Source organism: Hevea brasiliensis, chromosome 16 (assembly GCF_030052815.1).
Source record: "Hevea brasiliensis isolate MT/VB/25A 57/8 chromosome 16, ASM3005281v1, whole genome shotgun sequence".
Lineage (NCBI taxonomy): Eukaryota > Viridiplantae > Streptophyta > Magnoliopsida > Malpighiales > Euphorbiaceae > Hevea > Hevea brasiliensis.
This window is the reverse complement of record NC_079508.1, coordinates 56,781,644-56,796,041: the sequence shown is the minus strand read 5'-3', so window position 1 is coordinate 56,796,041 and position 14,398 is coordinate 56,781,644. Positions and strand designations below refer to the sequence as shown.

The 14,398-nt window shown below is 31.7% G+C and overlaps 1 protein-coding gene across 1 annotated transcript; it reads left to right on the top strand.

Annotated features, from left to right (window-relative positions):
* Positions 1–6,593: 6,593 nt before the first annotated feature.
* On the top strand, positions 6,594–9,846 carry LOC110666359 (uncharacterized). The gene is made up of 3 exons (XM_021826819.2): positions 6,594–6,759; positions 7,072–8,751; positions 9,141–9,846. The coding sequence occupies exons 2-3, from the start codon at positions 7,250–7,252 to the stop codon at positions 9,388–9,390; spliced, it is 1,752 nt and encodes a 583-aa protein (XP_021682511.2). The 5' UTR covers positions 6,594–6,759; positions 7,072–7,249; the 3' UTR covers positions 9,391–9,846.
* The last annotated feature ends 4,552 nt before the right edge of the window (positions 9,847–14,398 follow it).

Here is a 14,398-nt window from a genome sequence, read left to right as displayed (position 1 = left end):
TTTAATATTTATATATGCAGATTTGATGTCAGTATCAATTGAAGCTCATAATTTCGCCCGATGTAAACATATATGCAGCAACAAGTTGGCTTACAGCTTCCCTTATCTCAGCAGCTCTCGCCTTTTATTTTGGACCGTCAATGCCTTACCCTTCAACTGGATATTTTTTTCTCTATTTTATTTTGTCATAAATATTCCCACTGCAAAAAGAAATTGAAAAGACAGCTACTAATAAGTATAATAATTAAATAAAAAAAAAGTGGTAAAGGGTAGGGTCGTATTTTTCCATTACATTTTATTATTTTTATTATTAAAGGGACTGGAAATAAAACCAAATGAATACATTTCTTTAATAGTGTTTGATGCATGCAGTATTCAATAAACAATTGACGACCTCTTTGAACGTACGTATGCGACTCAGAGAGCACATGTTTCTTTATTTCCCACATGACAAACTTTAATTCATTTGTCTCCTTTCTTTTTTTATATTAATTCTTGGTAAGTATTCCTTTATTATCATCCTACGCTAATTAAATAAATAAATTATTGTCCATTATTTTCTCCAAAAATAATCTTAATTTGGAAGTAATATTTACATGTCATTGCCTAATCTTCTAGAAAGATATTTTAAATTTCAGCTCCCATGCAATTGCAGGAGAATTACTTTAGAATGTATATAAATGCGATCGATTCCAGTATTATTTGCCAATAGTAATTCACCTAACATTTTTTAAACTAAATACAAAAATATAGCTTTCCCTTATTTCATTAACTATAGTTTATTGCAATTTAAGTAATTTAGTAACAACTATATTTTGACAAATTAATACTATCTAATCGTTAAAAATTTATATTTTCAATTTTTTAATTATAGTTTAACATATTTACATAAATGATTGTAATGAGTTTTTTTTTTAATTTTTATAGTAAATATTATATGTAAAGTAGTTGGTCTATGTTGAGTCCTATAGTAAGGGGGTGAAGCCAAATTAAATTAAGTCATTTTAGTTGAGGTAACTACAAATTGTAACACCCCAAAAATTTTAAAATTTATTATTTTATGAGTATTATTGATATTTTAATTTTATTTAAATTTTAAAAAATTATTTGAGATTTTTTGGATTTTAAAAATCGGGTTCGATTTTTCGAAAATATAAATTTAGATGATTTTTAAAAATTAATTTAAAGACCACGTGACAAAACTAAAAATATATTTGGAGTCTACGAATTTTTCTGAGTTTTCTGAAATTTTTTTCGGAATTTTTGAACCTCGTTTTCGATCCCGAGGCAGAGTAAAAATTCAAAATTTTGTATCCTGAATCGAACCGGCCGAATCAAACCAGACCAGATCGGACCGGTCGAATCGGACCAGCCTTTTCTTTTTCTTCTTTCCCCTTCCCCGCGCGCGTCCGACCTCCCTTCCTTTCTCTCTCTTTTTCTCTCTCCTCCCTCCTCCCCTTGCCGCGCCGCCGCCTCCCCTGCCACCCCAGCTCGCCGGCGCCCACCCCCAGCCGTCCTAGCCCACCGGCCGCCGCCCCAAACGGCCGGAAAAACGCGCGCGAACGCCCCTCCCTTGCGCGAGCAACTTTTCGACTTCCTGGCCAAAATCCGGCCGATCCGGCCACCAATCGAACCGGGTCTTGTGTGTAAACTCATCTACTCGTTGAGAGCTTTCCATAGACACCAAGAACACCGAAATCCATCAAGCGGTTTGTCCAATTTTTACCCGGAAAGTTTTAGTCCATTTTGACTTTCGGGCTAGATTTCTCGCAAACCGTGAACCCCACGAGAAAACTGAGAGTACCAGAGCGCTCCACTCGTCGAGAGCTTCTCGGGGATATAAATTTCAAAATTTTCTGACACCGTTTTTTGGTGGGTCCCACGGAACTTCGCAGTATTTTTCCGAGTATTAAATGAGCTTAGAAAATTCTGAAAATTTTATGTACTAACTCCCGTGTTGTGGGCTTCGTGTAGGTATCCTCAATTCGCGGAAAATTCGATAGTTGACCAGGTCTGTAAATTTCCAGCTACACAGACCCGTTATCGGAAAAGTCTCCGACTTGGACCGAGATTTTGGTTACCGCCCCATTGTCAGACATCCCGAGCGCGTCCCCGGAGTCGGAATCGACAAAGGTAAACCCAAACCTTACTTTTTCGTAATTTTCTAGTGCTTAAATAGGATTTAAAATCCATAAAATATTCGTGGTAGCTCAGAAAATTATGATTCTTTTTGCAATAGCCTAGTAATATTGCTAAGGACCGCGGGGAAAAGTTTTAGAATTTTTAGATCTTTTTTGGGCAGTTTTTGCAAAAAAGATCAATTATAAGGACTAAATTGAAATTTTACATATTGTGATGGATGACTGATTTGATGGGCCCAGGAGGGGTTGTGTGATGTGATTGAGTTGTGGATATATGGATTGTGAATATAGAAGTGTGTTTTGAGCCCTTTTGTAGGTTAGGTAGGTCCTAGGTATATGTGAGACTCTGCCGGATTTTCGGCACGATTTCGGACGTACTTAGTCTTTTATTGATTTGTATTGAGTCATTTGTATTAAATAATTGTAATGTAATTGTCAGGTGAGCCGGGACAGCCTTCTTCCTCCGCCCAGCCGCCACAATGACCGTTGTCAAGTCGGTGAGTAAAATATTAATTGTAATTGTAATTTCACTATTATTTTATGTTCAAGCATGTCCATGCATCACTTATAGGTATGTATCTATGTAGATAAACTCTATGCACGTTTTATATTGCATTTATAACTGTTAAAGTGCTATGGATGTTGTTGTGGTAATTTGGAGCAGTGTGCGTGCGTTGGTGTGCGTGTGATGTGGTGTGGACTATAGATAGGACGAGTAGACACGGCTTGAGATCTTCGCTGGGATCCGGTCCTTCGGGGTAGTCACGGCTTGAGTTCTTCGCTGGGACCCCGATTTGGTTTATTAAGCGAAAGTCCGGCTTGAGTTCTTCGGCACCAGTTGGATTTAAGAGAGTCAGATAGGGGATCAGCTCCCATATATTATGATTGATATTACTGGGTGTGTGAGTGCTCCAAATTACCTTTTTGCTGTTATGATGTGAATTGTTGCTGATGTTGCATTTCACTCCACAGGGTGCATTAGTTTTAGATAGTTATAGAGATTATGGTTAAAATTGATATTTTACTCTCTGAGTCGAACGCTCACTCCTGTTCAATATTTTTCCAGGCCACAAGAGGATATTTTTGAGGTTAACCTGCTTTCTCCCTCGCAGGTTATTTATTCATGCTTGTATAATTCTATAAATTTATAGAATTTCTGCATGTGTTAGAAATATTTATTTGATATGGGTCTGTAAACTAAATTATTATTTTGGACCTGTAAACTTAATATTCTATGCATGTTTGATGGATTGGATGAGGGAGCTGAGCTCCCATTTATTTTTATGCTGATGAGTATGTGGAGGGTGAGCTGAGCTCCCCAATTGAGTATTTATTGTGTTTTACAGGTCGGGTGAGTCAAAAACTTCCCGTTGAAATGTCCATTTTAGGGTCGGACTCAGTTCGGTTGATTTCTTTAAATTGGGCCCAAATGGGCCTTAGAGTTGGATTAAGTGAATAGTTAGGCTTATTACGGGCCTCGGAGGCTTTAGGCTGGCCCAGATCCTAGTGCCAGTCCGGCCCATAGGTTGGGTCATGACACAAACTCAGTAATTGAATCATTTCAATAAATTTTAGCACTCTTGAAAAAGTGTAGTGGACACTTGTCACAGCAAGCCACACCCAAATGGATTTATGGGCTAATAAAATGAAATAAACTCACAGTGCCAAGAAAAAAAAAAAAAAAAGATAAGGCTAAACTCTAGATGAGTTACATTTAAGTGATAGCTGAATTTATAAATTTGTAGTCTAATTTAATTATAATGGAGAAACAAGTGTTAGAGTTTCACATTAACTATAGATTAAAAAAAAAAACTAAAAGTAAATATATAATAAGGGAGAGTTTAACTAAATTGACTTAAGCTATTTTTAATAGGGATAATCATGAGGCCAACAATCAAATCATATCTATAATTTTTAACACTCTTCAAATAAAAAAAATTATTTGAAATTATATTTATTCTCTTGATAAATTTTAAGGATCGTCTATATTTAACATACGTATTTTGAAATTATCTTATAATCAAAAGATAGTTTAAAAGTTAACAATTTAAATTATTAATTATTAAAATATAAAAAGCTTGGATAAATTTGATACATCTTCTCTTTATTTACAGCATTGTAACGTTGGATAAATAAAGAGTTGTGGCCGACAAATAGTGACGGAAGGAGAGGGGATGGCTGGGTTAAATCTAATTTAGGAATTTAATTTTTATTTTTAGATTTAACGTTATATTTTACACTGATTATTGATAATTTGAGTTTAATTTAAATTAAAGAATTATTTTGAACTAAAAACAGAAAATTAATTCAAGATTTTCCTGAACATCTCAAAATATTTTGTAAAAAATTTCGATTGAAAAAAAATGACAATTGTGACACGAAAGGAACGTAATTAATAATTAAAATTATATTAATTAGGCTATAATAAGATTTATTATTATTTTAAAAATATATTAATTGTTAATTAAATGGATATAAATATTTTAGTGCAGAAGATTTTTCCTTAAAATCACGGTTTCAACAGCCAATAAAAGGAGAGTTGACAGTAAGCGTGAACACGTGGTACTTTAAAAGGCCGGAGCAGATCGAGATGTCCGTGAAACCAGCCGAGTAGGACTCCAAATCCAAATTCTCGATTTCCTCCTACCTCACATGTGGGTAATCGCAAACTGACCCGGACCCGTTCTATAATAAGGGGGTATTTGGTTTAACCGCTTGATTAATAGACAAATGATAGACATCAAACAGTAAATTGTGATGTTTGTGAGCTTAAAAAATAGAGTGATAGCGATGGGCGTCGATATGATACCCATCAACTGCAGTTTGTATCATCTATATTTTTAGAGCTGTTTCTCATCAGCTGATAACTGATCTGATTTTATTTTTTATTTTGACCATATTATCCTTTTTTATTTAACTTGAAAATTAATATTATTAACATTTTTATTTTTTATTTATAATTTTAATATTTTAATTAATGTATTTTAACTTTGTTAAAATATTTTTTATTAATAACATAAAATATAAAATATTTATTTATATCCAAAAACTTAAAATTAATTATAAATTTTCTATTAACAATAATAATTATTTTATTATTTTATCTATATTTTTAAAATTATTTAATTATCTTAAAAAAATAATTATTTTCTTATTTCAATAATAAAATAAATGATATAATATAAAAGATTAATAATTATATATTTATTTAAATAATATAATATATTAATTTAATAATTATATACTTAATTTAATAATAAAATAAATAATATAATGTAATAAATTTATAATTTTATATTTATTTAAATAATAAAATAAATTATATGATATATACCCTTATTAATCATTTCAAGGGCCTGTTTGGATTAACTGTTTAATACAATCGATAACATTAGTGATAGTCATAGTCGATAGTATATCATAAATGATAACTGATAACTGATGATAGATGTTTTATATTAAGTGTTTGGTAAAATTATATTTAGCTGTTGCTGTTAATATGTGAAATGACTAATAAGGGTATATATCATATAATTTATTTTATTATTTAAATAAATATAAAATTATAAATTTATTACATTATATTATTTATTTTATTGTTAAATTAAATATATAATTATTAAATTAATATATTATATTATTTAAATAAATATATAATTATTAATCTTTTATATTATATCATTTATTTTATTATTGAAATAAGAAAATAATTATTTTTTAAAATAATTAAATAATTTTAAAAATATAGATAAAATAATAAAATAATTATTATTGTTAATAGAAAAATTTATAATTAATTTTAAGTTTTTGGATATAAATAAATATTTTATATTTTATGTTATTAATAAAAAATATTTTAATAAAGTTGAAATACATTAATGAAAATATTAAAATTACAAATAAAAAAATAAAAATATTGATATTATTAATTTTCAAGTTAAATAAAAAAGGATAATATGGTCAAAATAAAAAATAAAACTAGATCAGTTATCAGCTGATGAGAAATAAATTTCTAAAAATAGAGTCGATACAAAACCGCAATGATGGGTATCATATCAGTTGCCCATCAGCTATCAGCTCTATTTTTTTAAACTTATCAAACATCACAATTTACTCATTTGGGTGTCTATCAGCTATCAGCTGCACCCAATAGGTAAATCAAACACTCCTTTAATATAAAATAGCTATCATCAGCTATCAGTTATCAGCTAACAGTAACAGTTATCAGCTAACAGCTATCAGTTATATTCAACTGTTAATCCAAACAGCCTAAATAAATAAAAATGGAAAACCTTTCGTCCTTGTCTCAGGGTCACCGGTTACCTTAATTCCCAGTTACCTCCTGCATTTGTACCGTCTGTTGTTACGCTGTTATTTGTTTTTACGCTGATTTTAATTGGCGTTCCGTGGGATGATAATTATTATTATCATTATTATTATAGCAGAGAGACAGAGTCATCGAGTGTGTGACTGTGTGTATATATAACGGACAGGAGCGGAGGAGCTTTCTGTCTTCTAATAAAGTGAAGTTACGGTTCGTACTTCGCTTTGTAGCTTCTCGCAGGAATCCTTCGCCGGGGTTTTATTCGAGAATAAAATACGGAGGAGATTCATCGAGGTTGGTACAAATCTCGCAATTTTTTCAGAATATATTTAACTTCTCCTTTCTTGGATCTCTCTCACTTTCATTGTCGTCGTTTTACATCCCCCTTTTTTTTTTTTTTTTTGGTTTTGGGTTTTCTTTTCTGATCCGATTTTCGTGGAAAGTGATGATTGGTTATGGAGATTAGAAATTTATTAGTTAGTATTTTGCACTTCAAAGCCTCAGATTCTGATTTCCTCTGTGGGAAAACAGTGAGAGATTTGGATAAGATTGTTTGAAATTTTTGTTAGTTGTTTGACATATTTGATTGCTTTCGTTGATTTTCAGGTTGTACAAGAAAATTCAAGGAGAGAAAAAAAATACAGAAGGAAAAAGTAAAGCAAAGACTTTTTATCAGATCTGTTGATTTTCAGGGACTTGGATTTCGTTTCTTTATTCACTCTCTGTTTGGCTTTTTAAGCTCTCTCTAAAGTAATCAACTTTATCTTGCTTTTTGCTGAGAAAAATGGGCGTGAAAGTAGCTACGGCCTGTTTTCAATGGTCGCAGCCAATTATAACTCATTCTTCTTCGTCCTCTCAAACCCTAGCCTCTACAATCTCATCTCCTTCCTCAAAAAAACGGTGCTGTTCAGATGGAACTGCAGCTGCAGGTCTCATGTGTCGATATGTACACAGGCTTGACAGGTTCGCTCTGCTTGACACTTCATCAACAAAACTCCGCAAGTCATGGTCTTGTGAACATCGAAAATCGAGAGCTCGCACTGTAAAAACAGCTTGCAGTGCAAGCTTAGATGCCTTCTTCGACGAAGAATTTTCCAAGAAAATCCAAGAGCTGGCACTCAGATTCCAACTCTCAGATGACAATGGCGACTATGTCAGTAGCGAAGTGGATTTGGGATCGGAGACGGTCTCTGATTCCAGAGATACTCATGGCGTGAGTAGCTCAGAGAGTTATAACAGTATCACTCAAGAATCTTCAAGTTTACAGAATCAGAGACAATTCCCTCTGGATTCTGTAGAACCTCCGTGGCCAGAAATTCAACAAGAGCCACCGGATTGGTCTGAGAGGGATGATATTATTCCAGCCAGTATCGAACGGAAAGCGAACAGCACTAACCTCCCTCTTTCGCTTCGAATGATAAAGAGAAAGATGCAATGGCAAGAGGGATTCAGGGAAGTAGGGGAATCTGCTTACTGTTCAGTGAAAAGGGCTTTTTCTTCTATGGTGTTTATAATTCGAGAACTACATAGCTATTTTTTGCAAATGAGAGAGCTTCTGTTCACTGAAGATTTGCAGGGGATTATTGTTCGAGTACAGAAAGAATTGCATGGTTCCTTCGTTTGGTTATTTCAACAAGTGTTCTCACACACACCGACTCTAATGGTGTATGTGATGATTCTGCTTGCTAATTTCACAGTATATTCTATGGGCAGTAACGTCGCAATTGCAGCCGCGCCGCCACCTGTGTCTTATGCAGCCACCACTGAAAGTGTTTCAGTGGTTGAAATTCAAGACCAAAACAGACAAAAGTTTGATTCTTCCTCATTAAAAACGTTTTCAATATCTTCCTCAGGTGGCAAATCGACTTTGATCGGCGGTAACAATGGCGATGGTGGTAAGGTCAGGCCGGTTGCCAGTGGAACTGATGGTGACGGTCTGTTCGACCGGTCGGACCAATTTAGAACATTTGTCCCTGATGGTGCTTCGCAATTGACCTCTCTAAGGACTACAGAGGAAGCAGAGTCAGTATCAGGGCAAGGAACGAGAGAAGAGGAGTGTACATGGAATTCAATTGTAGACGAAGCCTCAAAAATGCAGGTTCTTGATCATGAGACCACGCAGAGATTTGTTTCACCCATAAAAGCAAATGTTGAGCCGGATGATTATTCAGATTATTTTAGAACAGAGCTACTGTATCAAACGAGATTGTCCCAAGACCCTAATAATCCTCTTCTTCTAGCCAATTATGCTCAATTCCTCTACGTCGTCGCTCATGATTACAACAGGTATAAAAATCTCCATCAATTTTTCACGTTAAGGTTTGAAGTCTTTATATAATTTCATTGCATTGTTGGTGAACGTATGCTTCCTCTCCAGTTCTGTTGCAGCCGTTGAAGATAAATGTTAAAATTAGGTTGATATTTTAGCAAGTTAAAAAATTATTGTTAGAACGTAGAACTAGATCTCTTGGTTTATTCTTAGACGCTCAAAGTACAAGTCGTTTTAATTAATTACACTTGTCATTTTGCAAATATATTTTGGTGGTTTTCTTGAAGTCATGATAGGAAATATGTGGTGTGGTGGTAAAATATGGTGGATCAGCACAAGCCATTTTCACCAAAAAGTCTTGTCCAACTTGAAGAAGCTGTTAATTAATATTTGTTTGTGTAAACAGAGCAGAAGATTACTTCAAGAGAGCAGTAAGAGCAGAGCCAGTAGATGCGGAGGCGTTCAGCAAATATGCAAGCTTTCTATGGAGAGTGAGAAAAGACTTGTGTGCAGCTGAGGAAACCTTTTTGGAAGCCATTAACGCTGACCCTACAAACTCTTACTATGCTGCCAATTATGCCCATTTTCTATGGAACACTGGCGCTGAGGATACTTGTTTCCCACTCTGCTCCCAAGATAACCCCCAAGAACTCTAATACACTGGGGGGGAAAAAAAGGAAAAAGTTGCAGAGAAGATAATTCTTATCACTGTCTTATCCATCTCTTTATTTCCACCTCTCGACTGAGAAAAGAAGTTGGTGAAAGTAATAAAAAATTGGAAAGAAAAGATTAAAAAACTTTCTTAATTATTGGTGGAAGGTGTCAAGGAATGTCTGGGAGGGTGTGGAACGGGAAGTGTATTTCATGTGGGGCGGTGTTTGGAAGCTGGGTTGCATGTGACCGAGGAGGGAGTTTGGGAAGAAGCGAATGGAAAAGTGGCAACTCAACACTCTGCTCTCGCGGATCACAATCGGCGGATTTTACAGAGTTTCTCAATATGTAAATATTTTCCTTTCTGTTTGTAGGCGACACAACCACATGGCAAAGTCAGTGTAGTTATCAGATTTGTTAATACATTCCCTTTTTAATTAGAGAGTTTTTTATTTGATTAATTATTTTTAATTTTCATTTAAATATATTTTAAATTTGTAAATTAATTTAAAAATAAATAATTATCTATTTAATAAAATTATATAAATAATTAACTATTTAATAAAATTATATAAATATAACCTAGCTAAGTACTTTTATTTATTAACATGATAGGAAAAAATAATTATTAAAAAATTTTGTAATTTTAAATTATTATAATTCTACTCCTAATATAAAAATTATTAATTAAATGCTTAATTTTTTAATCCTTATCAGTTTTACTTCGTCGTTAATAAAATTATTATCTTACTAGTAAAAATTAGTTATAGTAGATTATAATCGATAAAAATTAAAAAATATATGATTTAATTGATAATTTAATTAGTATATGATATAATTAAAAAAAATAAAAATATAAGATTTTTTTAGTTTTTTTAATTATTAAATATTGAATTATAAAATATATTTTGTATATAATTTTTACATATATTTTATACATTGTCATTCTAGTACGATCTAAAAATTTTAAAAAAACTTCTTAAATATTTAGTATAAAAATTATATATAATCAATTAAAATATATATAACAATAATAATAATTAAGTTTACAAAAGTAATTAAAGTTGACTATATAGTTATATGCAAGGGATGCCTTACTTATCATGATTTATTTTAATTAACTTTTTAATTTTTACCTTATTGATCAAATAAAATATTAATCTATTTATAATTTTTTTTTATTATGTATAAGTTGAATTAACTTAAAAGCAAAATCAAACATGCCTGTACATCCTATCAAAAGAGAATCAATATAAAAAATAAGCAAAAACATTTCATAATTATAATTTATTTTTTCTTTGTCTTTTCTTCGCATGCTAGGCTTGTCCTATAAGTTTCTTCTAATCATGTAGACTTTGAGTGATTGGTTGTAGGTTTTGTTACAGATGATTGAGCATAAAAATCCCATTATGGTGATTTACAGAATAAGATGGCCTACTTTTCATCGTTCTCTTAAGTTTCGCTGACCTCATTTTTCGTCTGGTGGTCCTCCCTTACCCTAAGGCAGGAAAGGTGTTTGCTTCTAATTTTTGTTTTGAGTCCTCTCCCTTTCCCAGATATGGTTTGTATAGTTTTGGCTTTTGAGAGCATGGAGAGGGAGGTGTTGGAGAAGATCTGCGTTGGCGAGAGTGGTAGATCGAAGTTAGCTTTGATTTGCTCTCCTGAGTCCTTTTCTGGTACATGGATATAAAACGTCTGCTCTGCATAGTAAGAGGACTCTTTCTTGCTTTGACTAGTTCACATCTTTGAGATTTGCTTCTGCATCACTAGTGGAAAGGCCGTCCCGATAGCCTACTAGGGTCGGAGAGCTCTGTGACAGCATCCTCTTATTAGTGGTAGAGTCAAGCGATTTTTTTTTTAAAATGTTTTTTGGATAAATCTGGTGGCTTGTGGAGGAGAGGATGTGCCTAGATGGACAATGAAAGTTACTCCTTGTAGAGCTGGAAGTGGACTAGCTTCAATGTATGCTTAGCTTTTCTGATGGTGATCAGCGGTGTGGTTGTCTATTTCACTCTTCTTTGTGTACTGAATATGGGTTGATTTGTGGGTTTGTTTATTTTTTGGGTTTAGTTTGTATATATCTCTTACACTTCACGAGTATTTTAATGAAAAACTTATATATATTATATTACACATAATGTGGTCTCCATTTTATTTCAATTTTAATATATATATATATATAAAAGAGGGGTTATAATTTATTATTTAACATTATTAGTTTTAAAATTAATTTAATAACTAAATTTTAATAAAGTTATTAGAACTTAATTAAGCAAATAAAATTTTATATCCAAATTCAACTATTGCAATGGGTCACTATTGTAACAAAGAGTGATATTATTAACATAATTTATAAGTGATGAGATAAATTAAATATACTTAAATACTCTCCAATTAAAATGCCAAAAACTTGTTCCATCAGGTCCCATCACACGTTCAAATAAGTGGCCGATGCATTATTAAATGAGGTTTAATTCACCTGTATTCTTTGTTAAATTATTTCATATGAATTCATATAAGCTTTATAAATTGACTATTCTGAAATTTAAATATTAATTTCTTTTATAAAAAATATATTTTATTATAAAAAATTAATTACTCTTATTTTCATTAAAAAAATTTAATTTTTATAATTATTCAAATTTTTAATAAAATTAATACCTTCTTAATTTAAAATATTCAAAAAAGCTTACGACTTGTTTCTTCTCTCCCTCCCACAATCCCACAATCCCTTTTCAATTTTATTTTATTTACTTGCACATATAATCAACACATATTTGGGCAATTCAAGGTATGCATATATTTTTTTATAATTATCTTTTAATCTCTATTTAAAATTCTTTAATTTGAAAATTTTTAAATAATTATTCTATTAATAATGATGTACACAATTTTAAGAACATTTTTTTTATAATATTTTATTATATTCTTAATCCACCACTGTAAAGTATCCATACGTAAGGAGATCCTTGCATGCAGGATTCCAAAGCAAACTGAAAAGTTATGCGTGAATGGCTGAACAAGAAATTAAAATGTAACAAAATACGAAAAGGGTCATACGTTTAAGTACAGATGCATGCAGATGTTTACAAAATATGAAAAGATAGTTTTTGGATTTAGGTATTTAGGGAGAAGCGAAGGACCCCATTTGCACGCACACACCAAGTGTTAAATATGAGTGATAGAGGAAAGACATAAAATCAAACACATGAAGTGCAAGAAGTCCTTGGCCAAATCATAAACTGAAAGTGTTTCATGTGAAGAGATGGTAATATTTATTAAGCTAAAGCTACTTCTATGTTCTCTCTTCCTACACCCACCTCCTACTCCCACTGTTTCACGTGAAGAGATGGTGATACACAAATCATTAGGCTGAAGCAGTTTCTCTCTCCTTGGGAAGCATGGAAGGCCTTTTAGTTTCTGTTTACTTAAAGGCTTTTCTTGTGTTGGATCACAGTATGTGGGATGGGCCATAATATATTTTATTGCTTACCCATTTTAGGTCACTGGTCCATGAAATGCATGTTTAATTATGTTCTTCATTTATTTATCTTTATTTTCAAATTTAAATTTAAATTTCACAATCATAAATATGATTTTAATGTCTTTAAATTAAAATTTATTAATATATTATTATTATTCATTTAACTGAAATTTAATGGATTAAGCTATATAATAGGATGCTTTTATCTTTATTTAATTCCAAATTTCTCGCCTATTTAATGATTTCACAAATATTTAATAGATACAAGATTTAAATATGGAAAATCCTCTACCCTCTTGAAAATGAAAAAAAAAACAACTAAAGTATATCTAAATTAAATTAATCTGTGTATTATATGTGTCAAGAAAATATTGAGCCAGCTGAGTATATAATTGATTGTTCTTGTTTCCCAGAAGAAATTATATTCTCATAAAAAAAAAAAGAAGAACTATTGAAAATATCATGGTATTGGTAGCATTTAGCATTATACACACATACAAATCTCAATAGAATGCTATAAGAATATGAATATCCCAATATTGGTGGCAATCTCAAAGGAAGAAGCTCAGATATCAGTCCATTTGTATCATATATGCATGGGAAAATATATGCTCAATTTATGATCAGAATAGATTTTAATGATGCATTCAGGATAAATAAATAAATTTAAAATATTCTCAATAAAGTCGAATCCAATTTTATTTGATTGGAAATGAAAACTCTAATTCTTACCAATTGAATTAATAAATTAAAGTTCAATTGAATTAATTAGCTACTGAAGCAAGTTTTTGGTATAAGAAAGGAAATGGGATTTTATTAGCCAAAACTTGGGTCAATTCTCTACAAGAAAATAAAGATCAGGCTCAAAGTTAAACATGTCAACATTTAGCTAGATCATGTCATAAGACAAAAATAATTGGCTTAAGCATTTGATAATAAGAATTTGGCAGCCATTGATCATATATGCTATTAAATCCACTGCTTTAATTTCTCCAAAACTTTATCACTCTACTAAATTAGCATTTAATTCTCAAAACCCTACATTTTCTTACAAATTATACATGGAATAATTAATAATAATGGACTAAATTGTCTTTTTCAACATAGAATGTGCCAATTTTATCCATTCAAGGAACTGTCCGAAACATTCTTCTTGGGTTGGGTAATAAGAGATAACTTTCCAATTTTCTCTATTAATTTGGAATTTATTATTGAGAAAATGATTATTAATTAATTTCATTAGTTCTATAACGAACCCACTAATCTCTCTACCTCTCTTTTGTCTGAGAGAGGAAGCTCAGGAGTTACACTTGCTTCTCATTCTCAACCGTCGGATTAACCGCATGATCTACGGCTATTAGGGAAGGAGGATTATTACAAGGCTTACTGTATCTGTAAGCTTTTATGTCCAGCTTATCCTGTGGGTTTTTTCTTACAAGAACAAGTGAGAAAACCTTCAAACTATCCCATAAATCAAGCTCATTTCAAAGCACATAATTCCTCTCTCTCATTGCTCTCAAGCTTCTTTC